General features: G+C 46.7%; 1 protein-coding gene across 4 annotated transcripts in view; it reads right to left on the bottom strand.

The window, feature by feature from the left end:
- Positions 1 to 27,813, bottom strand: part of STK38L (serine/threonine kinase 38 like) — a 228,088-nt gene that overhangs the window by 58,908 nt on the left and 141,367 nt on the right. For all 4 annotated transcript variants that reach the window (XM_030214536.1, XM_030214537.1, XM_030214538.1 and 1 more), the window contains exons 9-10: positions 24,600 to 24,661; positions 2,446 to 2,563 (exon numbers count right to left, since the gene is read on the bottom strand). In XM_030214536.1, the coding sequence (XP_030070396.1) occupies positions 2,446 to 2,563; positions 24,600 to 24,661 (180 nt within the window). The remainder of the gene's footprint in view (positions 1 to 2,445; positions 2,564 to 24,599; positions 24,662 to 27,813) is intronic.

The raw sequence follows: 27,813 nt of genomic DNA on the forward strand, positions 1-27,813 counted from the left end.
AAAGCACACACATACCAATCCTTTAAAAGTAATAATCTTTTTTTTTTTTTTTTCTTTTCCACCTTGGTTGTCTAGGTACTTTTCTAATTGGGTTGGTCACAATTTGATCCACTTTTGTGTCAGTCTTATATCCACCTATATATGGTTTTTACACCCTTATTCTCCCTTTTTTCATCGACATTTTTTATAAGATGGAAGCAATTCTCTATTTGTAGACTTTTTGCAATAATCATGTCTCTATTTGTAGATGTTTTTTGCGGTGATTGAAGTGTACAGTTTATATTTCCAACTGGCAATTGTCTGACCTTTTGATCTCACCCTAAAAAAGTATAATAATCCATACATCAAATTTCAATTCTAACCTAAACTTTGTAGGAAAACCAAACAAAGGTGGAAGAACCAAACCACCACTACGAAAAGTCACAGGGAAAACCAGGAGAGTAGTGTGTACGATGGCTCTTCCAACAGTCAAGAAAACAGAGAAACTTGAGTCCAATGAAAGGAGTTTATTGTAGCCAATGCACTACTAAGGTTCAACACGTTGCCGTGTTTCAGCCTTTCCGTCTATATCAGGAGTCTGTGGATGTTCAGCCAATTAAATTAAGAATGCTCAAGATATTTATGCCTGATTGCAGAAAATACACTTCATACCAAAAGTACGTCTATGCTGCAAAGTTACCCAGCTCCAGGAGGGAGACTGTTTGGCCAGTCCTGTTTTTCAACCTAGACACCAAGTCGGTATTCTATTTGTATTGTGATACCAACTGAAATCATCACTTTGAGTCCCATTAATGTACCAGGACAGGGTTGTAAAAATCCAGGACTGCCTACTTCATCTCTTAAATCCTTGTGTGTCCTCAGGACAGGATCCGAGGATGCTTGATCCAACAGCCACTACTGACACTTAATGTTGAGGCAGATGGAGATTTCCTTGATGCAGATTCATCCCCTGCATGTGATACAGCTCCAGGAGCTATTGGGACAAACTTCTTCGATTTTGAAGTCAATGAACCAGATTTTTCTGTGCCAAAAATATTTTTTGCGCTCCTGCTCATGATATTTCTACTTGACATTTGGGAAAACAGAGTGCAAGAAGGATTATTGTCGGGCTCCAGGCATGCCAAGCACCAATTATGAGTTTCTGCTGAAAACGGTCTTGCCACACTGGGAGATTTTTTTTTTTTTTTTAAATCACTGAAGTTTTCTGGAACATGCCGGGGAAAATTGCCGAGTGAAATCAAACAACTGAGTTATGAAAAAGGAGACCCAGGTGAGATGCTCAAAGACCAAGAGGGCCTGGTGAGCCATTGGGGGGGGGGGGGTGTGTGGAAGAAATGTGCCATGAATCCTAAGAAAACTAGGAGGAAAGGGGAAATTAAGGGAGAAAATTAAGGTGAGCAGCTGAGCTGTAAATATAAGATATGAGCTGAGGGGAGAACAGGCAAAACCATCATCTCTGCTGTGGAAAAAGACTACCTGGTCCTGTGTGGAGATGGCAGGTGACTGTAGACATTTCCAAAGGCTTCAAGAAAACTTGGGAGTGTCTCTGCACCAGGCTGTCCTGCTAGTCTTAAGAGAAATGTATTTTTACCTGAGAGGTAAAAAACAAAAAACTGTGTATATTTTCCCCCTCTACTCTAAGTGGGGAAGAGTTAGTATCACAGTATGGATATTTCATTTTGAAATCCCCATGTGTTCTTTATGCAGCACATTCTGCACCTGCAAAATATGTAGCAAAGAATCCACACAGCACAGAACCACTGAAAGAGTTTCTATCTTTAAAAAAAAAAAAACTGGGAGAGGGGCCTGGGGCGGGATGTAGTTAGAAGGGGGGGTGTTTTTGAGGGTAGGGGTATAGTGGGGGCCTTATTCGGGGTTCATTTGGTTGTATGGTCATAGTGAATATGTTGTTTGCCCTTTGGGGCATCATCTTGAACATTGTGGATCCACAAGCATGGCTCAGCTGGAGAGCGGGAGGTTATAAGAAACAAAGCCTCCTTCTCGATCTTAGATGTATGTAGCTGAAGGATCTCCTGCAGTTGCAAGACAGAGGCAGTGGCACGGCTTATATCCTTTGTTCTTAGACCATGGGACCGTATGGACAGTCCGAAGAGATTGAAAGTGCAGTAACATGTTACGCTCCACTTTGATGTTTAAAGGGTTGAAGGGTGGGTGGTGGGAATGGACGGGTAGGGAAATGTTAAAATGTTGATAAGGTATATTTGTTGCATTTGCGTGACAGGGTTGAATTGTGCTATGTTATGTTCTTGTTACAAGGGATTCTTGGAACCCCCATTTTGATTTATCATCAATAAAAACGTTGAAACATTAAAAAAAAAACAACTGGCTTACAAGCAAAGAGGATGAAAAAACTGTCTGCAATTCATGTGCTAACAAGCAAGCTTACATCACTGTTTCTTGTACAAAGAAAAAGGGGTTTCATACCTATGAGCATTTCATACATGATCACGCCCAAAGACCACCAGTCACACAATTTGTTGTAACCAGTCTGCATGAATACCTCAGGAGCAATATAATCGGGAGTTCCCACAGTGGAATATGCCTGAAAGAAATATTTCAAAAGAGCATTGAAGTGCTGTCTGAGACATGTTGTATAAAACAAGATTGTGTATGCTCAGAGTACTGATCTAAGAGAAAAAACAAAGAAATCACCCAAAGGTCTGGCAAACAGTATCCTAATATTGTTTTTGTGCACATATCTATTGTTAAAAGGGAAAATATGACAGTTTAGTGGTTTTCCTTCTTTTAAGAGAAGCCAAAAATATTCAGCAAAGAAAAAAAAAAAAGATGTTCAAGATAAGAAGGCGGTCAGCACAGATGGTCCATTACTAGCTTCTGCTCTGTCGTCAGCTCAGGACTTATCTGATCATTTACTTTCCTTTAGTCCTTCAGACTATTCCAGAACTGAAAGATATTGTGTCCATCGACCAACAGATGGAGAAAGAGAAAGCGAATGCTACATACCTGTAGAACGTATTCTCTGAGGACAGCAGGCTGATTGTTCTCACTGATGGGTGACGTCCACGGCAGCCCCTCCAATCGGAATCTTCACTAGCAAAGGCCTTTGCTAGCCCTCGCGCACCGCGCATGCGCGACCGTCTTCCCGCCCGAACCAGCTCGTGTTCGTCAGTCCCGTATATAGCAAGACAAAGACAAGGGAAGACACAACTCCAAAGGGGAGGCAGGCGGGTATGTGAGAACAATCAGCCTGCTGTCCTCGGAGAATACCTTCTACAGGTATGTAGCATTCGCATTCTCCGAGGACAAGCAGGCTGCTTGTTCTCACTGATGGAATATCCCTAGCCCTCGGGCTCACTCAAAACAACAAACATGGTCAATTGGGCCTCGCAACGGCGAGGACATAACTGAGATTGACCTAACAACTTATCCAACTAACTGAGAGTGTAGCCTGGAACAGAATAAACATGGGCCTAGGGGGGTGGAGTTGGATTCTAAACCCCGAACAGATTCTGAAGCACTGACTGCCCGAACCGACTGTCCCGTCGGGTATCCTGCTGCAGGCAGTAATGAGATGTGAATGTGTGGACAGATGACCACGTCGCAGCCTTGCAAATCTCTTCAATAGTGGCTGACTTCAAGTGGGCCACAGACGCTGCCATGGCTCTAACATTATGAGCCGTGACATGACCCTCAAGAGCCAGCCCAGCCTGGGCGTAAGTGAAGGAAATGCAATCTGCTAGCCAATTGGAAACGGTGCATTTCCCCACAGCCACTCCCCTCCTGTTGGGATCAAAAGAAACAAACAATTGGGCGGACTGTCTGTTGGGCTGCGTCTGCTCCAGATAGAAGGCCAATGCTGTTTTGCAGTCCAATGTGTGCAGCTGACGTTCAGCAGGGCAGGAATGCGGATGGGGAAAGAATGTTGGCAAGACAATTGACTGGTTCAGATGGAACTCCGACACTACCTTTGGCAAGAACATAGGGTGAGTGCGGAGGACTACTCTATTATGATGAAATCTGGTGTAAGGGGCCTGGGCTACCAGGGCCTGAAGCTCACTGACTCTACGAGCTGAAGTAACTGCCACCAAGAAAATGACCTTCCAGGTCAAGTACTTCAGATGGCAGGAGTTCAGTGGCTCAAAAGGAGGTTTCATCAGCTGGGTGAGAACGACATTGAGATCCCATGACACTGTAGGAGGTTTGACGGGGGGCTTTGACAAAAGCAAACCTCTCATGAAGCGAACAACTAAAGGCTGTCCTGAGATCGGCTTACCTTCCACACGGTAATGGTATGCACTGATTGCGCTAAGGTGAACCCTTACAGAGTTGGTCTTGAGATCTTGAGCAGGGACTGTCCCTCCCCGTGTTTAAACTTGTACAGCGCTGCGTAACCCTGGCAGCGCTATAGAAATGCTAAGTAGTAGTAGTAGACAAGTGCAGAAGGTATTCAAACAGGGTCTGTGTAGGACAAGAGCGAGGATCTAGGGCCTTGCTGTCACACCAGACGGCAAACCTCCTCCATAGAAAGAAGTAACTCCTCTTAGTGGAATCTTTCCTGGAAGCAAGCAAGATACGGGAGACACCCTCTGACAGACCCAAAGAGGCAAAGTCTACGCTCTCAACATCCAGGCCGTGAGAGCCAGAGACTGGAGGTTGGGATGCAGAAGCGCCCCTTCGTCCTGTGTGATGAGGGTCGGAAAACACTCCAATCTCCACGGTTCTTTGGAGGACAACTCCAGAAGAAGAGGGAACCAGATCTGACGCGGCCAAAACGGAGCAATCAGAATCATGGTGCCGCAGTCTTGCTTGAGTTTCAACAAAGTCTTCTCCACCAGAGGTATGGGAGGATAAGCATACAGTAGACCTTCCCCCCAGTCCAGGAGGAAGGCATCCGATGCCAGCTTGCCGTGGGCCTGAAGTCTGGAACAGAATTGAGGGACCTTGTGGTTGGCCTGAGATGCAAAGAGATCCACCAAGGGGGTGCCCCACACCTGGAAGATCTGCCGCACTACTCTGGAATTGAGCGACCACTCGTGAGGTTGCATGATTCTGCTCAACCTGTCGGCCAGACTGTTGTTTACGCCTGCCAGGTATGTGGCTTGGAGCAACATGCCGTACCGGCAAGCCCACAGCCACATGCTGACGGCTTCCTGACACAGGGGGCGAGATCCGGTGCCCCCCTGCTTGTTTATGTAATATGTGGCAACCTGGTTGTCTGTCTGAATTTGAATAATTTGTTGGGACAGCCGATCTTTGAAAGCCTTCAGAGCGTTCCAGACCGCTCGTAACTCCAGGAGACTGATCTGTAGATCGCGTTCCTGGAGAGACCAGCTTCCCTGGGTGTGAAGCCCATCGACATGAGCTCCCCACCCCAGGAGAGACGCATCCGTAAGTCAGCACTTTTTGTGGCTGAGGAATTTGGAAGGGACGTCCCAGAGTCAAATTGGACCAAATCGTCCACCAATATAGGGATTTGAGAAAACTCGTGGACAGGTGGATCACGTCTTCTAGATCCCCAGCAGCTTGAAACCACTGGGAAGCTAGGGTCCATTGAGCAGATCGCATGTGAAGGCGGGCCATGGGAGTCACATGAACTGTGGAGGCCATGTGGCCAAGCAATCTCAACATCTGCCAAGCTGTGATCTGCTGGGACGCTCGCACCCGAGATACGAGGGACAACAAGTTGTTGACCCTCGTCTCTGGGAGGTAGGCACGAGCCGTCCGAGAATCCAGCAGAGCTCCTATGAATTCAAGTCTCTGTACTGGGAGAAGATGGGATTTTGGATAATTTATCACAAACCCCAGTAGCTCCAGGAGGCGAATAGTCATCTGCATGGACTGTAGAGCTCCTGCCTCGGATGTGTTCTTCACCAGCCAATCGTCGAGATAGGGGAACACGTGTACTCCCAGCCTGCGAAGCGTCGCTGCTACTACAGCCAAGCACTTCGTGAACACTCTGGGCGCAGAGGCGAGCCCAAAGGGTAGCACACAGTACTGGAAGTGACGTGTGCCCAGCTGAAATCGCAGATACTGTCTGTGAGCTGGCAGTATCGGGATGTGCGTGTAGGTGTCCTTCAAGTCCAGAGAGCATAGCCAATCGTTTTCCTGAATCATGGGGAGAAGGGTGCCCAGGGAAAGCATCCTGAACTTTTGCTTGACCAGCTATTTGTTCAGGGCCCTTAGGTCTAGGATGGGACGCATCCACAAGGAAGTACCTGGAATAGAATCCCAGCCCTTCTTGCCCGGATGGCACGGGCTCGACCGCATTGGCGCTGAGAAGGGCGGAGAGTTCCTCTGCAAGTACCTGCTTGTGCTGGAAGCTGTAAGATTGAGCTCCCGGTGGGCAATTTGGAGGTTTGGAGGCCAAATTGAGGGTGTATCCTTGCCGGACTATTTGAAGAACCCAACGGTCGGAGGTTATAAGAGGCCACCTTTGGTGAAAAACTTTCAACCTCCCCCCGACCGGCAGATCGCCCGGCACTGACACGTTGATGTCGGCTATGCTCTGCTGGAGCCAGTCAAAAGCTCGCCCCCTGCTTTTGCTGGGGAGCCGAGGGGCCTTGCTGAGGTGCATGCTGCTGACGAGAGCGAGCGCGCGCTGGGGCTTAGCCTGGGCCGCAGGCTGTCGAGAAGGAGGATTGTACCTACGCTTACCAGAAGAGTAGGGAACAGTCTTCCTTCCCCCATAAAAACGTCTACCTGAGGAGGTAGATGCTGAAGGCTGCTGGCGGGAGAACTTGTCGAAAGCGGTATCCTGCTGGTGGAGCTGCTCTACCACCTGTTTGACTTTCTCTCCAAAAATATTGTCCGCTCGGCAAGGGGAGTCCGCAATCCGCTGCTGGATCCTATTCTCCAGGTCGGAGGCACGCAGCCATGAGAGTCTGCGCATCACCACACCTTGAGCAGCGGCCCTGGACGCAACATCAAAGGTATCGTATACCCCTCTGGCCAGGAATTTTCTGCACGCCTTCAGCTGCCTGACCACCTCCTGAAATGGCTTGGCTTGCTCAGGAGAAAGCTTGTCCACCAAGCCCGCCAACTGCCGCACATTGTTCCGCATACGTATGCTCGTGTAGAGCTGGTAAGACTGGATTTTGGCCACGAGCATAGAAGAATGGTAGGCCTTCCTCCCAAAGGAGTCTAAGGTTCTAGAGTCCTTGCCCGGGGGCGCCGAAGCATGCTCCCTAGAACTCTTAGCCTTCTTTAGGGCCAGATCCACCACACCAGAGTCGTGAGGCAACTGAGTGCGTATCAGCTCTGGGTCCCCATGGATCCGGTACTGGGACTCGATCTTCTTGGGAATGTGGGGATTACTTAGAGGCTTGGTCCAGTTCGCCAGCAATGTCTTTTTTAGGACATGATGCATGGGTACTGTGGACGCTTCCTTAGGTGGAGAAGGATAGTCCAGGAGCTCAAACATTTCAGCCCTGGGCTCATCCTCCACAACCACCGGGAAGGGGATGGCCGACACCTCCCGGACAAAGGCCGCAAAAGACAGATTTTTGGGAGAAAGCTGCCTTTCACGGGAGGGAGTGGGATCAGAAGGAAGGCCATCAGACTCCTCATCAGAGAAATATCTGATGTCCTCCTCCTCCTCCCACAAGGCCTCACCATCGGTATCATGAACCTGTGTCTGAAGCCGTGCCCGGCTCGACTCCGTGGAAACACGGCCACGGTGGGAGCGTCGAGAGGTAGACTCCCTCGCCCGCACCGGTGAAGCTCCCTCCGCCGACGTCGTCGGGGAGCCTTCCTGGGAGGCGACCGCAGTCGGTACCGCAAGCGGCACCGATGTCGGAGACCTCACCCCGGGCAAAGGGCCAGCCGGCGCTTCACTCGACGGTACCGGTGGCGCAAGCACCCCCGGTAGAGGAGGGGAAGGGCGCAACAGCTCTCCCAGGATCTCTGGGAGAACGGCCCGGAGACTCTCGTGCAGAGCGGCTGTGGAGAAAGACATGGAAGCCGATGCAGACGTCGAAGTCAGAGTCTGTTCCGGGCGTGGAGGCTGTTCCGGGCTGTCCAAGGTGGAGCGCATCGACACCTCCTGAACAGAGGGTGAGCGGTCCTCCCGGTGCCGATGCCTACTGGGTGCCGACTCCCTCGGCGACCCAGAGCTCTCGGTACCGATGCGGGTAGGTGACCGGTGTCGATGCTTCTTTGATTTTTTCAAACGAAGCATGTCACCGGAACTTCCCGGTACCGACGAGGAGGATGCAGAATCCAGCCGTCGCTTCCTCAGGGCCGAGGCCGAAGAAGCCCTCACCTGCACTCTAGTCGAAGCACCACCGTCCGACGACATCAGCACTAGTGGAGGTCCCGGTACCACCGACGCCGACGCAGCCTTTCGATGTCTCGGTACCGACGATGCAGAGGGTCGATGCCTCGATGCAGTCGATGCCGAGGTCGAAGGTCTTGAAGCTGTCGACGTCGATGCACTCGATGCCCCCGGTGCTGTTGTCGACGAAGAGCCCGAGAACAACACGTTCCACTGGGCCAATCTCGCTACCTGAGTCCTTTTCTGTAAAACGGCGCAAAGACTGCAGGCCTGCGGGCGGTGCCCAGCCCGCAGACACTGAAGACACGACGCGTGCCTATCAGTGAGCGAGATTACCCGGGCGCACTGGGTGCACTTCTTGAAGCCGCTGGGAGACTTCGATGACATGGGCGGAAAAATCACGCCGGCGAAAACAAAATTCGTAATGGCGATGAAGGCACCAAAAATAGGGAGAGAAAAAACCCGTATCGAGGCCTCAAAAAAGGCCTACCCCGAAAGCGAAAATCGCAAAGACGCGCGAGGGTCAACTTTGAGGGGTGCGAAACGGCACAAAACACAACCATCCCGAGCGCGGACAAAAGAAGACTGACGAACACGAGCCGGTTCGGGCGGGAAGACGGCCGCACATGCGCGGTGCGCATCGGCGCGCGACTAGCAAAGGCCTTTGCTAGTGAAGATTCCGATTGGAGGGGCTGCCGTGGACGTCACCCCATCAGTGAGAACAAGCAGCCTGCTTGTCCTCGGAGAATCATACTTAGCAGACTCACTTCCACTGCATGGTTTGCCACTTACACAAGCTAGGAATGAGCATTGCATCAGGATTTGTGTAGCTGCATTTCCTGTCACCAGGCAGGGCTTCCTACAGATGCTCTCCCCTCCAAACTGCTGCCCTATTTAACATTGAAGCTGCACTTATTTTGGGACGGGACAGGGAATTGCTGGACCATAGGGGTGGAATAAAGAGAGGAACAGGGAGGTAGCTGGGCTACAAGTGTAGGTGGAGAGAGAGAGAGAGAAGAGGTATTGGGCTATAAGGGTGTAAAAAGGAGAGGGAGGAGAGATGCTTTGCATGGTGGGAACCATATTGGAGAGACCTTGAGGGTTCTTAAGGAGAGAAGGATAGTGAGTAGAGAGAATGTAGAAGTGTTATAATGGGGAGCGACTGAAACAACAGAAAGAGGCCAGGAAAGGAGTGAGGCAGGAGAGCTCAGGAGTGAGCAGATGGTTTGGAATAAGAGTATGTACAGGACCCAATTTCTTATGTCTTTTTTAGAATGAGGAACTATGTTGGGAGTAAAAATCTAATTTTTTTCTCCTGGGGTGGGACTGGTTCTATGCATTAATTTGGAAAAGTAGGCAGACTCCCTTCTGCAAAACAATGGTTGGAAGGAACTCTACCTCTTACAGGTAGGGCAGGATAAATGTTCTGAAGAGAGTGGATGTGAGGGCATAATCAAAAGGAAGGCTGTTGCTTAGGTTAGGCAGATATCAGCTAATTAGATTAAGCTTTTTCTCTGTCTCTTTAGGGATCACTGTACACTGAGTCGGCTGAGGTTGTTCGTTATAAATCTCATGGGATAAACAACCATGCCTGTACTGGTTTAATGACGTGCTATCAGAGGTGGTCAATGTGGACGGCTGAACTGCCAAAATATGGCAAAGAGTAGAGCAATGGTCTTTAATAATATCTACCAAATAAGATCATAAGAACTGACATACTGGGATAGACCAAAGGTCCACCAAGCCCAGTATCCTGTTCTGAACAGCGGACAATCCAGGTCACAAGTATCTGGCAAAATTCCAAACAGATTTTAAGCTGCTTATCTCAGGAATAAGCAGTGGATTTTCCCAAGCCCATCTTAATAATGGCTTATGGACTTTTCTTTAAGGAACTTGGTCAAACCTTTTTACACCCTGCTATGTTAACTGCATTTATCACATTCTCTGCCAAAGAATTCCAGAGTTTAAATACACACAGAGTGATGAAATATTTCTTCAGATTTATTATAAATTTACTACTTAATAGCTTCACTACGTGCCCCCAGATCCTTATATTTTTCGAAAGAGCAAACAAGTGATTTACATCTCCCATATCCACTCCACTCAGCATTTTATAGACTTCTATATCACATCACATCTCAGCCATCTTCTCCAGGCTGAAGAGCCCTAGCCCCTTTAGCCTTTCCTCATAGGGAAGTTGTCCCATCCCCTTCACCATTTTCACCACTCTTCTCTGTACTTTTTGTAATTCCGCTGTATCTTTTTTGAGATGCAGCGAACAAAATTGCACACAATACCTGAGGTGAACTTGCACTAGGGAGCGATACAAAAGCACTATGACAGGAATTATTTTGAAAGGAATGGAGACCAAAATACAGAGTTACATGGGGACAGAAATCTTACCCATCCCCGTGCAAGTCTCTGGACCAAAATTGAGACTAACATTCTATTTGCTTTCTTAGCTACTGTTGCACACTTTGCAGAGTGAACTGCAGAAAAGGCTCTCGACATGAGAGCGCCTGGAGCTCGGAAACTCTTCTGGCTGAAGTGATAGCCACCAAAAAGACTGCTTTCAACGTCAGGTCTTTCAGAGATGCCCTCGACAAGGGTTCCAAAGGCGGCTTCTGCAATGCTCTTAGCACCAGGTTGAGATTCCACGCAGGCACCACTGAGTGCAGAGTAGGGCGCAGGTGATTAACTCCCTTGAGAAAGCGCACCACATCTGGCTGCGAAGCCAGGGAAGCACCCTTCAGGCGACCCCTGAAGCAAGCCAGAGCCGCTACCTGGACTTTAAGGGAACTGAGCGACAGGCCTTTCTCCAGACCTTCTTGCAGGAACGCCAACACTGAAGAAATTGGAGCAGTGAAGGGAGAAAGTGAGCCTGCTTCACACCACGCTGCAAAGATACGCCAAACCCTGGCGTAAGCAGTAGAAGTAGAGCGCTTCCTCGCTCTCAGCATAGTGGCGATGACCTTGTCTGAGAAGCCCTTCTTTCTCAGACGCTGCCGCTCAATAGCCAGGCCGTAAGACCAAAGGGGGAGGGATCCTCCATCACCACGGGACCCTGATGTAACAGGCCCTGCTCCACTGGCAGCCGCAGAGGATCGTCGACTGAGAGCCTGATCAAGTCCGCATACCAGGGACGTCTGGGCCAGTCCGGACCCACCAGGATTATCCGGCCCGGATGCTTTGCCACCCGGTCTAGCACCCTGCCCAACATGGGCCAGGGCGGGAACACAGAGAAGCTCTTGTGTCGGCCACTGTTGGAGAAGAGCATCTACTCCCAGGGATCGAGGGTCCCGTCCTCTGCTGAAAAAGCGCGGCACTTGGCAATTGGCCGATGACGCCATCAGATCTAGGCTCGGCTGGCCCCAGCGCTTCGTGATGTCCAAGAACGCCTGAGCAGATAGCTGCCACTCTCCGGGCTCCAAGGTATGGCGACTGAGAAAGTCCGCCTTGACATTCATGACTCCGGCAATGTGGGCCGCTGACAGCTGTTCCAGGTTCGCTTCCGCCCACTGGCATAGATTCATGGCCTCCTTGGCTAGAGGGGCGCTCTTGGTACCTCCCTGGCGGTTGACATAGGCCACAGCCGTGGCATTGTCCGACAGGACCCGTACTGGCTTCAACGCCAGTACCGGGATGAACTCCAAAAGCGCCAACCGAATGGCTCTGAGTTCCAGGAGGTTGATAGACCACTTTGCCTCTGCAGGAGACCAGAGCCCCTGCGCTGTCCTTCCCAAGCAGTGGGCTCCCCAGCCCGACAAAGAGGCGCCCGTCGTGACGACAATCCACTCCGGGGTCACCAGAGGCATTCCTGCAGACAACTTGTCTGTCTGCATCCACCAGCTCAGCGCCTTGCGCACTGCTGGGTCCAAGGGAAGGTGCACAGCATAATCCTCCGACATCGGAGTCCAGCGCTGCAGCAGAGAGTGTTGTAGTGGTCTCATATGAGCCCTGGCCCAGGGCACTACTTCCATCGTGGTCGTCATAGAGCCCAACAGCTGCACATAGTCCCAAGCCCGAAGAGGAGAGGCTACTAGGAACTGGTCCACCTGAGCCTGAAGCTTGACAATCCAATTGTCTGGCAGGAACACTCTGCCCACCTGGGTGTCGAATCGAACTCCCAGATACTCCAGGGACTGAGTCGGGCGCAGCTGGCTCTTCTCCCAGTTGATGATCCACCCCAGGGAGCTCAAAAGAGCAACCACCCGGTCCACAGCTTTGCCGCACTCTGCATAAGAGGGGGCTCGGATCAACCAGTCGTCCAGATAAGGATGGACTTGTACTCCTTCCTTTCACAGGAAGGCCGCGATGACCACCATTACTTTGGAGAAGGTCCGCAGAGCAGTAGCCAACCCGAAAGGGAGGGCTCTGAACTGGAAGTGTCGGCCCAGGACTGCAAAACGCAGAAAGCGTTGAAGAGGAGGCCAGATGGGAATATGCAGGTACGCTTCCTTGATGTCCAAGGAAGCCAAGAACTCTCCTGCCTTCACTGCCGCTATAACAGAGCGGAGAGTCTCCATGCAAAAGTGCCGCACTTTCAAGGCCCGATTGACCCCTTTGAGGTCGAGGATAGGTCTGACAGAACCTCCTTTCTTTGGTACCACAAAGTAAATGGAGTAACGTCCCTTGCCAATCTGATTTTCTGGCACCGGAACGACCGCACCCAGGCGGATCAGGTTGTCCAAGGTCTGCTGCACTGCCACAGCTTTGACCGGAGACTTGCAGGGAGAGAGTACAAACCCGTCTCTTAAGGGTCGGCAGAACTCTAACTTGTAGCCGTCTCTGATGACTTCCAGCACCCAAGCGTCTGAAGTTACTTTGGTCCACTCGCCCAGAAACGAGGACAGGCGTCCTCCAATCTGCACTGGGCCATGGACCAGGACCCCGTCATTGGGTACGAGACCCTGGGGGAGGACCGGAGGGCGTACCTCCGGGACGGCGGTCTCTGCGAAAGGAATGCTGCTTGCGGGAGAAGTTCCTTTTGAAGGAAGAGGGGGCAGAGGAGCCCGACTTGCCCGGGCGGTACCGAAGGGCTTCTTGAAACCGTCCTCTGGAGATACCGGGGCGAGCACTGGCCCGAGCCCTGACCTCTGGTAACCTCTTGCCCTTAGACGTGCCGAGATCGGTCACGATTTTGTCCAGCTCGACCCCAAAGAGCAGCTTGCCTTTAAAAAGCAACTTAGCCAGGCGGGACTTAGAGGCGTGGTCCGCAGACCAATGTTTCAGCCAAAGCCAGCGCCGCGCAGAGACTGTCTGAGCCATACCTTTAGCCGAGGCTCTCAAGACATCATACAGTAAGTCTGCCAAATAAGCCAAGCCCGATTCCAGGGCCGGCCAGTCAGCCCTCAAGGAAGGATCCGAGGGGGAAGCCCGCTGCACAATCGTCAGGCACGCCCTGGCCACATAGGAGCCGCAAACTGAGGCCTGCAAACTTAAGGCAGCCGCCTCGAAGGACGACCTTAAAGCCACTTCCAATCTTCTGTCTTGGGCGTCCTTTAGGGCCGTGCCACCGTCCACCGGCAACGCCGTTTTCTTAGTCACCGCAGTGATTAAAGAATCCACGGTAGGCTAAATAAAGGCCTCACGTTCACTTTCAGGCAAAGGATAGAGGCGAGACATAGCCCTAGCCACTTTGAGGCTCGCTTCCGGGACATCCCATTGAGCCGAAATTAAGGTGTGCATGGCATCGTGCACGTGGAAGGTTCTAGGCGGGCGCTTCGTCCCCAGCATAATGGCAGAGCCAACAGGGGCTGAGGGAGAGACGTCCTCTGGCGAGGAAATCTTCAAAATGCTCATGGCCTGAAGTAACAGGTTGGGCACATCCTCTGAGCGAAAGATCCGCGCTGCAGAGGGGTCATCCGCTCCATCCGAGCGGGAATCCGTCTCCTCCAAGGAATCCCCAAAGGACCGTTGTGAGAACTCAGATACGCTGCCCTCATCTACATCAGAGGAAACAGCGTCCTCTAAGGCCTGGGAATCCACCCGAGGGCGTTTACTTCCGGGGGCCTCAACCCCGTTATCGGACAAGGGAGAAGGGGCAGCGTTTTGCATAAGGAAGGCCTGATGCAGCAGCAAAATAAACTCGGGGGAGAAACCCCACAAACTGTGCAATTCAGCAGCCTGGGCCACAGCCCTAGACGCACCCTCAACCGGCGCTCGCAAGAGCGGGGGAGAACCATGCTGAGCATCCAAGATGGCGTCCGGCGCGACACTCCGCGAAGGAGCCGCGCGGGAAGAACGGCGCTTAACTTTAGCCGCTTTTTTGCCGTCGCCCAAATCAAGGGCGGCCATGGCATTAACGTCTCCCAGCTCAAGGGCGGCCCAAGAAGAAGCCGTCCGAGCAGAGTGGCCAGCCAAGATGGCGGAGGCGAGCAGCGGGGGATGGGCGTTTATGGCGGGAAAAACCGCCGCGCCGGAAGACCCGGGACACTGACCGGCCTCCAAACTGACACCCAACAAGGGCGAATCAGATTTTAAAACCCCCGCATCCCCGCTAGAAGCGCACACGCGGTCCGGGGAACAATTCTTCGCGCCCTCGCCCTCCGACGCCATAGGCCACGTGGAGATCAATCGGGGAACCCCCTGCCCGCTATAAAAAGGTAAAAATTACCTGCTTCTCGCTCTGAGCTGTAACGACCTGGTGTCCCAGTGAGTAGCTGCAATAAACGTCGAAATAAACGCCCTTAAGGACGTCCAAAATTTTTTTTTTTTTTTTTTTTTTTTAACGGAGCCAGCGGGAGGGGGGAGAAAAGGAGGGACCTGGCGCCACCAGGTTTGCACTTGCTCAAGAAGAGCCCTCAACCCCAGGCACTCAACAAAACCTAAAAATTAGGCTTGGAGGCCTAGCCAGAGCTGCTGCTGTGTGTGACCACCACCTGCTGAGATAGAGAACATACTGAGGGAGGCAAAAGGATTGCTCTCTATCTCCACCTGCTGTTAGATGGACCCAACCCACCAGCCTATGGATTGATCAGCATGATGATATGGAAGAGCCCTAGCCCCTTTAGCCTTTCCTCATAGGGAAGTTGTCCCATCCCCTTCACCATTTTCACCACTCTTCTCTGTACTTTTTGTAATTCCGCTGTATCTTTTTTGAGATGCAGCGAACAAAATTGCACACAATATCTGAGGTAAACTTGCACTAGGGAGCGATACAAAAGCACTATGACAGGAATTATTTTGAAAGGAATGGAGACCAAAATACAGAGTTACATGGGGACAGAAATCTTACCCATCCCCGTGCAAGTCTCTGGACCAAAATTGAGACTAACATTCTATTTGCTTTCTTAGCTACTGTTGCACACTTTGCAGAGTGTTTCAACGTATCAACGTCAATTCTTTTCCTGGGTGGTGACTCCTAGGTGTGGAACCTTGCATCATGTATCTATAGTGTCACTCCAAATTGTGGCTCTAAAGTTAGCTTGTCGATGAGTGTGATCTCTTTCTCCACAACATTATCAAGATGACGAGAGACAGTTGACCCACAGGGGATGACTTGGTCCAGGTCAACATTCAATGTGATTAGCGCTACCTTAGCTTTCATCTATACCATCCATGTATTGTATGTCACTTCTTTTCTAATTCCTGTAAGCCACATTGTGCCTGCATTTGTGGGAAAATGTGGGGTAGAAATGAACCAAATAATTAATAGTTTGGATTCCTCTTCCCCAACATGCATCAATTTTCACTTGCTCACGTTAAATATCTGCCATTTGGATGTCCATTCTGCTAGTTTCGTAAGGCCCTCTTGCAATTTTTCACAATCCTCCTGTGATTTAACAACTTTGAATAACTTTGTGTCTTCAGCAAATTTTATCACCTCACTTGTGATTCCTGTTTCCAGATCATTTATAAATATGTTAAAAAGCTGTGGACCCAGCACAGACCCCTGGGGAACTCCACTATTAAAATTCCCTTTAATTAGGGAAGCTGACCAATTTTTCAATTGACTGACATTTTCTAACTTTTGTAAGGAATTTTGAAATAATGCCGTTTATGATTCTTGTTTGTCCATCCATCGGGTCTGAACTAGCAATCCTGCTCACTTTCACTGCCTTCTGAGAGGTCAGGGCTGGTCTTAGCAAGTGCGGGGCCCTGTGCAGACCAATTTGGTGGGGCCCCATCCTAGCCCCGCTCCACCCCATTGATTATTAAATTTTTAGAACATTTTTTATTTATGAAATTTCAAATAAAGACAAATGAAGCTAAATTTGTACAGAAAAACTGATTGAAATAATAAGCACAATGCTATCATGAAACCCCTGCTCCCCAGAAATTATTCAGTTCAAGTCCACTACAATTAGTAGTTCCAATTCTCATAACCCCGGGGGGGTCAGAGGTGCGGACACACAATCTCACCACTGCAAAACACTATACACAAACTTGTGCAAAAACACACTCATAACCTTACCAAACTATAACAGCACTAATTCCAAGGACAGGACGAGCTGCAACCTTATGCGTGGAAAGGCAGAACTGTAATTACACCAGGCTCTAAAACACCACTACATTACCTTGTGAAAAAAAACAAAACAAAAAAGGCTGCAAATACTACACGCTAGCAGGATACTGCACCTTGATCACACATGAAAAACACATGACAACAGATATGAAGGCAAAATACTGAACTGGAAAGTTACCTCAAGAAGTCGGACTCAGCATGCAGCAATACTAGAAAAATTGAAACTTACATGCAAAATATCACAGATGAACATTTCCAAAAGCTGACATATTCCAATTAATAAATTCTGAATAAAATACTTTTTTTCTACCTTTGTTGTCTGATCATTTAGTTTTTCTATTCTCTTTGGTCCCAGTGTCTTCTGTTTTATGCAGTGTCTTCTTTCCATTTGATATTTTTTCTCTCACCATGTCCACCATCCTCCAGTGTCCTGTCTACCATTCTCCCTTCCCCTCCATCCATGTGCATCTCCTTCCTTTGTCTTTCCTTCCCTCCATCCCATATCCAACATTTCTCCTCTCTCCCCTGCCCTCCCCTCCTCTCCCTGGGCCCTGCCCTCCCATCCATGTCCATCGATGCTCCTCTCTCCCCTTCCCTCCTCCATCTATCCAAATCCAGCAATTTTCCTCCCTCCCCTCCATGTCCAGCAATTAATCCTCTCTCCCTGGGCCCTGCCCTCCCATCCATGTCCATCGATGCTCCTCTCTCCCCTTCCCTCCCATGTCCACCTGCTCCCCTCCATGCCTTCTCTCATGTATCCCCTGTGCCTTCACCCATTCTCTATTTCTCTCATGTGCCCTCTGTGCCTTCACCCATTCTGTCTCTCTCATGTGTCCCCATGCCTTCACCCATTCTCTCTCTTATGTGACCCCCCTGTGTCTTCACCCATTCTCTCTCATGTAACCTCCCCACCCCCCAGTGCCTTCACCCATTCTTTTTAATATGTTGTGCCTTGTCTTGCCTCCCCTCCCATAGTTCTCTCTTAATGACCTCCCCCACCCACCCACTTGGTCTGGCATCTCTCCCTCTCCTCCCAGTCCGCCAGCAACTCTCTCTCCCTTCCCCTCTTCTCTTTTTTTAAAGTTACATTTGTACCCCACGCTTTCCCACTCATGGCAGGCTCAGATCTTCAAGTATTTTAATTTACCTCCGTTGCAGGCAGCGTTAGTGAAACGCTGACGTTTCATCAGCCTTCCCTTTGCTCGTTCGTTCTATCAGTGCCCCGCCTTCTTCTGACGTCATTTCCTTGGGGTGGGACACAGAGGGAACGAATGAGCGAAGGGAAGGCTGGTGGGACGTCAGACAGCGTTTTCACTGATGCTGCCTGCAACGGAGGTAAATTTAAATACAGCCGGGAATCGGGAGCGAAGGAAGCTGAGGCGCGCAGCGCGGGGGCCCCCTTAAGCGCGAGGCCCTATGCGGCCGCCTCAGCCTAAGACCGGCCCTGAGAGAGGTAATAGATTACCAAAGAACACTATAATCTTCCATATTTCCAGTAAAAAGGTGCAGATTTCTGAAAGAGTCCTCACTGGCTCATTCCTTGAGGTCTCACTTAATTGCTCACATTGCCTTCTATATTGGTAAAATCTTTGCCGATGTAATTCACTGCAGTTCGGCCATGGCTCCTACAGCAGTTATGCCCAGCCCTTATACAATGTGAAAGATGATGTCATCTGTCTGTGCCACTTCAACTATGGCGCCTCTCTCCAACTCACTGGCTGGATTCCCTAGAGACTCATTTCTTTCTATGTTTAAATTTTTATTGAATATTTTCATTGAACCATACATTAGTGAAGAGTACAGAAAGATAAATCTTGTGAAATCCTCTATCATTGACTCAACCAAAACATTAACCTCAATATGCCATATGCCCTCCATAGTGTGAATGCATCAAGTCCCCTGAAATCCAAGAATAATCAAATTAGCCACAGAAAGTTAAAAAAAAAAAAAAAAAAAAAAAAAAAATACACGTTATGAATTCTGCTCCCTGTAGCATTACAATAATGATCCACATGTGTGCACTGTATATGGCCAGGATGAAACAGTTTAGGTGGACCCACCACCTCATCATGATGCACAAGGTAAGTCAAGGTGATACCCCAAGTGTTGAGGTTCGTTGCTAGAAGTGTAGTCAGCGGCTTCCATCTTCTGTTCCATGCCTCAAGACACCCCTGAAGAACTGCTCTGAAGTGCTCTCCCTCAATAATCTGATGGCATTTCGCAATCCATTCCAAGTTAATGGGTACCTGGGGACACATTCAGTGCAGCGCTAATCACCAATCGGGCCACCAAAAGCAAGAAAGTGAAAAGTTGGTTCTGTCCAAAACCACATGGCTAGACCAAATTGGCATGTGTAGGCTTGTCATGAACAGCGACCGTAAAAGGACCAAACAGCGTCCCAGAAGTGAATCAGTTGTGATGTAATACAGCTCTTCTATCCTGCCAACTCCCACTGAACCAGTGGTTCAAAGCAGTTTACAACAAGTAAAAAGTAGAAAATGCAACTCATGATATGCATAACAAAAAAAAAAAAAAAAACAATTTAAGAAAAAAACGCTTAAAGAAATAAGATTTTTGGAAAATTGAAGATAACCAGAGAAATTTCGAAGAGTAAAAGGAAGGGAAAGCCAAAACTGAGGGGCATAATAAAAAGAAGTTTCCAATGTTTTCTTATATTTGATACCAACAAAAGATGTTAGTAATAAGCGTGACAGATCTCTGAATTGTAAAGAACCTCCTACACGGGGGAAAGTAATCAAATTTAAGAAATACTCTGGAGATAAACCATCAAATATCTTATAAATCATATATGCCACCTTAAAAAGTGATCTAAATTGAATAGGTACCCAACGTAAAGATACAAGAGCACTAGTTGCACTTTCATATTTCTTTTGACCTAGAATGAGTTTAGCTGCTCTATTTTGCAATAATTGTAATCTGGATCGCAACTTTACAGAAATAGGCACATACAGAGAGCATTACAATAATCTAAATAATTTAGAACACAAGATTGTAACAATATGGCAAAATGAGATCAAAATACCATCTAATATGATGCAGTTGAGGTAGTTTTAAAAACACTGAGTGAAAATTTTAATTTGAGGTTCTAAAGAGAAAGAGAAGTCTAAGATAATTCCAAGGATCTCTGAAGACAGTTCTAATTTCAAGCACAGATATTTTGACACATGTAAAGATTCAGGAATAGAGCCACCCTTTGGGCTACCCAAAATAGTTTTGTTTTATCAGCATTCAAACTTAAAACCATGTATTGAGCTATAGTGCTGAATCATAACAATACATTTAACTACCTTTGCTGTAGCAGAAGACCAATATTCATCCACAGGAACTAAAAGCAGCATATAATTTGCATATGAATAAAAATAAACTAAGGAAGAAAACCCATAATCCATATTGGTCATATAAATATTAAATAAGATCGGTGATGAAGGGGAGCACTGTGGAACTCCGCAAGGTGTTTCCCAACTAACAGAAAGCATATCTTTCATTATTACTGAATACTGCCTATTAGTTAGAAATTTTTTAGACCAATTAAAAACTCTGTCAGAAATGCCTATTGAATTTAATTTAAACAAAAGGATGTCATGGGCCACTGTATCAAATGCTGTAGCAAAATCATGGATTTACCTTTAGCCATTAATCCATTCACATCAGACAGAGGAGAACAGATTCAGTACTATGAAATTTTCTGAATCCAAATTGAAGAGGACTCAGACAAGCAAAACTGTCTAAGTAGGAAGACAACCAAAAAGTAACAATAGATAATTTATCAAGAATCAGAACGCTGGCTACTGGATGAAAATTGGCAGGTATATTAGGATCAGCATGATACCACCCAAATTTAAAGGATAATATCCAGACCCTAAAAGTGAATTCATAGAGGAGGCAACCCAATCAACTATCAAACAAGGTGCACATTTTAAAATATAAGCTAGACAACTATCTAGTATACATAAAGCAGATACCAATTTAGATTAAAGAGGAATTATCTGTTCTCTTGTGACAGGCTGAAAAGAATCCCATATCCTGTCAATAGGAACAGAATGAGCCACAGAAGATCCACTCTCCTGTCCTGGAAGAAACAAAGGGGTATCCCAAAGAGCTAAGGTCTCAATTTGCAGTATACAGTTATTTGCTTCCAGACTTGTAACATGGACCAAGGAATATCATAATTTAGACAGATATGGCAGAGTACAAGAAAGATCAGTAAAAGGTATATGTCAAATACAACATTAAAGACTGTCTGTTCTATCTCAATACACTGCTGACCTGGTGATGCTTTCCGCTAGAAGATGGTCCTCAGATTTGCAGCCCAATAAGCAGCTTCCAAATTGGGAACAGCGAGCCCTCCTTTGTCCCCAAAGGCTCTTGATCCTTGGGAGAAAACAAAATGCTGCCCACCGTAATCTGAGCTGAAGTAGAAGAAACAGCCCTTGATATGGCAAAGGTACCAACCTTCCCCCAGCATTTCTTAGGCATCGTGCAAGAGGAAACAGAAGCTCAGCTGCAAATGTCTTTTTCCAGGGTGCCATAAAAACATAAGCGTTGCCATACTGGGGCAGACTGAAGGTTCATCAAGCCCAGTATCCTGTTTCCAACAGTAGCCAATCCAGATCACAAGTACCTGGCAAAAACCCAGGTCAGTAAAACAGATTTTATGCTGTTTATTCTAGAAAGAAGCAGTGGATTTTCCCAAGTCCATCTTAATAATGGCTTACGGATTTCTCTTTTAGGAGATTATCCAAACCTTTTTTAAACCCTAAGCTAACTGCTAGTAACAAATTCCAGAGATTGCTTGTTAAGTGAAGATATATTTTCTCTGGTTTTAACATCTACCCATTCCACTCCACTCAGTATTTTATAGACCTCTATCATAGCTCCTTCTCTTCTCCAAGCTGAACTACCATAGCCACTTTTGCCTTTCTGCAAAGGGAAGTAGCCCCATCCCCTTTATCATTTTCATTGCCCTTTTCTGTACCTTTTCTATATCCACTGTAACCTTTTTGAGATACAGTGACCTGAACTGCACACAATATTCAAGGTGTAGTCACACCATGGAGGGATACAAAGACAATATAAAACATTCTCATTGTTGGTTTTCCATTCGTTTCCTAATAATTCCCAACATCACATAGCTACAAGTTTGGATTCCTCTTTCCCACATGCATCACTTTGCACTTGCTCACTTGTCTTTCTGCGATATGGATGCTCAGTCTCCCTGTCTCGTAAGGTCATCTTGCAATTTTTTTTATAATCCTCTTGCAATTTAACAACTTTGAATAACTTTGTGTCATCAGCAAATTTAATTATGCCACTAGTTATTTCCATCTCTAGATCATTTATAAATATGTTAAAAAAAAAACAGCAGTCCCAGTACAGACTCCTGGGGAACCCCACTATCTACCCTTCTCCATTGAGAAAACAGACTATTTAACCCTACTTTGTTTTCTAATCTTTTAACCTGTTTTTAATCAATAATAGGAAATTACCTCCTATCCTATGACTTTCTAATTTCCTCAGGAATCTTTTATGAGGTACTTTGTCAAATGCCTTTTTAAAATCCAGATACACAATATTGACTGGCTCACCTTTATCCACGTTTATTCACCCTTTCAAAGAACTGTAGTAGATTTCCCTTGACTAAATCCCCATTGGCTTTGTCTCATTAATCCATGCTTATGTATATGCTCTGTAATTTTGTTCTTTATAATAGTCATTTTGCCCAGCACCAAAGTCAGGCTCATCGGTCTATAATTTCCCAGATCACCTCTGGAACCCTTTATAAAAATTGGAATTACATTGGTCACCCTCCAATCTTCCAGTACCATGCTTGATTTTAAAGATATTACTAACAGTTCTGCAGGTTCATTTTTCAATTCTATCAGTACTCTGGATGAATACCATCCAGTCCACTACTCTTCAGTTTACAAATTGCCCAATTACATCTTCCAGGTTTACAGAGATTTCAGTTTCTCTGACTCGTCAGCTTTGAATACCATTTCTGGCACCGCTATCTCTCCCAAATCTTCCTCGGTGAAGCAAAGAATTCATTTAATCTCTCCGCTATGGCTTTGTCTTCCGAGTGCCCCTTTTACCCCTCGGTCATCTAGCAGTCCAACTAATTCTTTTGCCCACTTCTTGCTTCAAATATACCTAAAACGTTTTTACTATATGTTTTTGCCTCCAACACAATCTTCTTTTCAAAGTCTCTCTTTGACTTCCTTATCGGTGCTTTTCATTTGACTTGCCATTCCTTATGCTGTTTCCAGTTATTTTCAGTTGGACCCTTCTTCCATTTTCTGAAAGATTTTCTTTTAGCTCAAATAGCTTCCTTCACCTCATTTGGCCTTCCTTCTTCCTTTTTTAATACATGGAATATATCTGGTCTGGGTTTCCAGGATGGTATTTTGGAATAGCATCCACGCCTGATGTAAATTTTTTACCTTTGCAGCTGCTCCTCTTAAGTTTTGGGTTTTTTTTTTACCGCTCTTCATTTTATCATAGTCTCCTTTTTGAACGTTAAATGCTAACGTATTGGATTACCAGTGTGTACTTACTCCAGAGGTATGAAATCCGATCATGTTATGAATACCATTATTCAGTGGCCCCGGTACCACTATCTTCTGCACCAGATCATGCAAGCCGCAAAGGATTAGGTCTAGAATTGCCCTATTCATGCATAACGGTTAAAGTAATTTTGATCATGTTCAGGATTATGGTACAAATACATTTAGTATATATATAAAATTTTGGAATTTTCTTCCTTATTTCAGGCATGGACAAAATCCCGATTTAGGCAACAGATTTTTACCTTTAAAATAAGATTAAAGGTAATCATAATGAAAACAGCATCAAAAATGAACTACAATTTGAGAAGTCTATTTCATGTTCATACAGCACTGCAGAAAAAAAAAAAACCACAAAAGTGAGGAGACCACTATGCAAGGGAAGTGCCAAGAAAGATCAGCATTTTACACCAGTGTTCCCCAAGTCTGTCCTGGAGTACCCCCTTGACACTCAAGTTCAGGATATCCACAATGAATGTGCACGAAAGATCTGCATACAATGGAGGCAGTGTATGCAAATCAATCTTATGCATATTCATCGTAGATATCCTAAAAACCTGACTGGCAAGGGGGTACTCCAGGAAAGGAAACACTGCTTTACACAAATTGAAGGCGCAGTTTCACCTCAGAGCTGTCAACAGCACTCAGTACCCCCATTAATATTTTGTCCTTTTGCTCCCTATCACAATCACCTACCCCTCCCAAAATAAACTGTGCAAATGGCTACATGAAAATTGCCCATCCCTCCCTGCTTGTAAAAATACCTCCTTTTCTCTGAGTTCCTATGATTGTCAGGGGGTCTACTGTTTTGTTTAGACTGCTCTTTGGTGCTGCTCTCCCCCCCCCCCCCCCCAAGCTGCTGCTCTAGGCAACTGCCTAGTCCGGCTTAGTGGTTGGGCTAGCCCTGGCCATTGGTTGACATCACCCACTTATGTGCTGAACTTGGTCATGCTTTAACAGCAGCAGTATTTTTTCACTCACTTCACAATTTAAATTGTCAATTTGTTGATGGAGGATGGGCACAATTTAAACTGTCAATTTCTTGATGGCGGATGGACTCAAATCATCTGGCACAATTGAGCTTGAAAAGGAGTTGGACAAGTTCCTGGAAAGTCCATTAACAACTAGGCAGATTGGAGGGGGAATGTCATCATTTATCCCTGGAAGTGAGCAACTGTTTGCTGTTAGAAACACCTTAGTGACCTAGACTGTCAGGATGTTAGGCTCAATGACTTCTGGACTAAACCAGCATGGTATGGCTTAGTCTTATATTCTGTACAAGCCTATAACTTACCAGCTGCCGTCTGTTTTTCTTCCAGGTTTCTGCTTTTCTTTTGGAGTTCATGTTTTGAAATGCTGTAAAACATGTTTGCAAGACCTAAGTGATAAAGGATTGATGAAAACCTCTAGCCTTAAAGATACCCGCAACATTTTTCCAGCTTAATATGCTTCCCCCCCCCCCCAACAAAAATATGTACACATTCGTATACTTGTTTATAAAAACCTGAACGCAGGACTGTCCTTGAGGGAGTGGGATGTGTCGGAGGAGGGAAGGGCAGGCAGTAAGCCAAATTTGGGCAATTGCAGCACTGTATCCATCTTAAGTGTATCATTAGGCTTTTATTTATTTATTTTATTTTTGTTACATTTGTACCCCGCGCTTTCCCACTCATGGCAGGCTCAATGCGGCTTACATGGGGCAATGGAGGGTTAAGTGACTTGCCCAGAGTCACAAGGAGCTGCCTGTGCCTGAAGTGGGAATCGACCTCAGTTCCTCAGGACCAAAGTCCACCACCCTAACCACTAGACCACTCCTCCACTCCCTCTCATCCTTTTCCTCTCCTCCCACTGTATTCCACATCCAGATTTATAAAATATTACCACCATATCCATCCCTTCTTCCCTGAGGTATCCTGGAACAAAAATCAACTCATTCTTGTTTCCAGCTACACACTAGAACCACTGAAGTGAGAAGCAGTGCTGACCCCTCCACAGCGCAGTCAGCAGGAGGATTTGATCAGAAATTGAACACCACACCTATTACTGGTATTCTGGGCTCTACGTCCTCCATACAACTGACCTGATCCACACAGGAAGGAGAAAGGCCTGGAGCAGCAAGTATAGGTTAGAAAACCTGGGCCACCAAGTCCACTCACTGACTAGCTCATTGAGAGCAGTGGCACAAAGAGGTCTCTGTAGTTGGAAGCAGCAGCCTTCTAGCTGGCCAATCAGAGATTCAAGAGGTATTGGGGACTGAGGGATGTTTGGAGAAGGAAGCATGCATGACCTGAGGAATGAAGGGGATAGCAGAAACTAAGATACACGTGTAGACTAAGAATGGGGAGGAGGAGCATGGCCATAGGGTTGGGAAGACATTGAGGAATGAGGCTGAGAAGAGTGAGGATGAGTGGGGACAGAGGTGTTGAGTGGGAGTATGTAAGTCCAAGATTTGGAGGGATAGTGGGGAAGGAAACAAGCAAAGGTTGAAGGAGAAAAGGAGGAGGAAATGCCAAATGTATTCATTGCCATGTTGTTGGTTTGGCATTATATTAGGAAGAATATTCCTTCGTACCTCTGCACTGTTGCCACAATAAAAAATTAAAAGTTTTTAAAAGTGTTAAGGGAGCCCCCTTGCACCTGATTCTCTCGGTCCCACAGCCTTCAAGGGCAGAAATGGCAAATTCGGTCCTCAGTGGCTGTAACTCATTTGGGTATTAAGACTTTCCACAATGAATATGCATGAGATCTACTTAAATATACTGGAGGTAATGCATGCAAATAAAGACCATGAGGACTAAGTTCACCCACTCATATTTTAGTGTCAGTCATTACTGCATAATTTCAATGATGTACTACATATTCCCAAGTAGTATGAACTGGTTATGGCTAAAGACAGGAAGCTGGGCTTAACAAGCCTTTGATCTGACCCAGAATGCTACTTATTCATTTCATAATAGCAGATTATAATACTAAGAAGTACTTCAGTTTCCAATGAAAATAGCTAAACTGAAAATCCATGTTTCCTGAAGTGTAAAACAACAAGTGGGGAAAAAAGCATGATCAGCATGGCTGAATGAATTCTTTCCAACCTGTGTGTGTGTTGTAGTCTTGGAGATAGAGCAATAAGGTGTGGATAGGCAGTTGTGGGGGAGAGCTAACTGGTGGGTTAAGGTAGTTAGGGGGATGTGGGAAGTTGTAGAGGGTAGGTTTAAGGGGAGATGTAATTGTAGAGGAACTGGGGCAGTTGCATGGGTTAATTTGAGAGAGGTGAGGCTGTTTTTAATCTAACCTTTATATACTGGTTGGCTGATAGATACATAATAGCTCTTTGAAATCAGCATACAAATTCCACTACTACAGTTACTACTGCTGCTGTTACTAAAGTAAAACAGTGAGAGTGGAAGGTGCCACAAACCCAATGAAAGCTGGAGCAAAACAAAAACTTCTTCAGTCAATAAAAAACTGTGGCACTTGGAACTTCATCAAATAAGTTTATTTCACAAACAAATGCTGACAACTTTACCCAACACAGGCCGTGTTTTGCTGTCTATACTGAGGTCGCGTCTGGCTGTTGCAGTTCAGCTTTTAAACAGAACTGAAGCTGTAACACAGTTCCACAGATTTTAAAGTTCTAGTGTTGAATGTTCAGGACCCCCACAATGAAGGCAGGATTGCCGAACATGGCATGTGTTGGGTGTCCTGAACATTTAACATGAACTTTAAAATCTGTAGAACTGTGTTACAACTTCAAATCAGTGTAAACGCTGAATTGCAACAGCCAGACACGATCTCAGTAAAGACAGCAAAACACAGCCTTTGTTGGGCCAATTTGTATTTGTTTGTTTATGGAATATACTATTATTTGATGGCGTCCCAAGTGCCACAGTTTTTTTATTGACTGAAGACATTTGTCTTGCTCCAGTTTACACTCTCACTGTTTTGCTGTTCTTTTTGTGGAAGACTTCTTCCTGCTTTAGATTGGCTGCTACTAGACATACACAGCACTGTACATGAAATAAGTATGAGATGGTCCTTGCTCAATACAGCTTACAATCTATTCAAGATACACAAACAGGACAAATAACGGATTATGGAGTTATGTAATGGAAATAATTAAAACAGACATAGGTACTGAACTGGTGAATAGAGGTTAAGTGATAAAAAGCAATCTAAAAAATGGTCTTTCAGACTATATTTGAATCGTGCAGGAGATGGAGAAAGACGTATGGTGCAGCAAGATAAAAAGGAAGAGTCTGGAGCTGGCAGTGGAAGAGAAGGGTACAGATAAGACTTACCTGATAAACGGAGTTCTCTGGAGAGAGATGTAGGGAAAGGTAAGAGTGGAGAGATAGTGAGGAGCTGCTAAATAAATGCCCTTGTAAGTCAGTAAGAGGAGTTTGAACTATATAGGAAATGGATAGTCACTTGAAGAGAGGGGTTATGTGATTGTAGTGACACTGGCGGAAGATAAGTTGTGCAACAGAATTTTGAACAGACTGAAGGGGAGA

This window comes from Microcaecilia unicolor, chromosome 9, assembly GCF_901765095.1.
Source record: "Microcaecilia unicolor chromosome 9, aMicUni1.1, whole genome shotgun sequence".
Classification (NCBI taxonomy): Eukaryota; Metazoa; Chordata; class Amphibia; order Gymnophiona; family Siphonopidae; genus Microcaecilia; species Microcaecilia unicolor.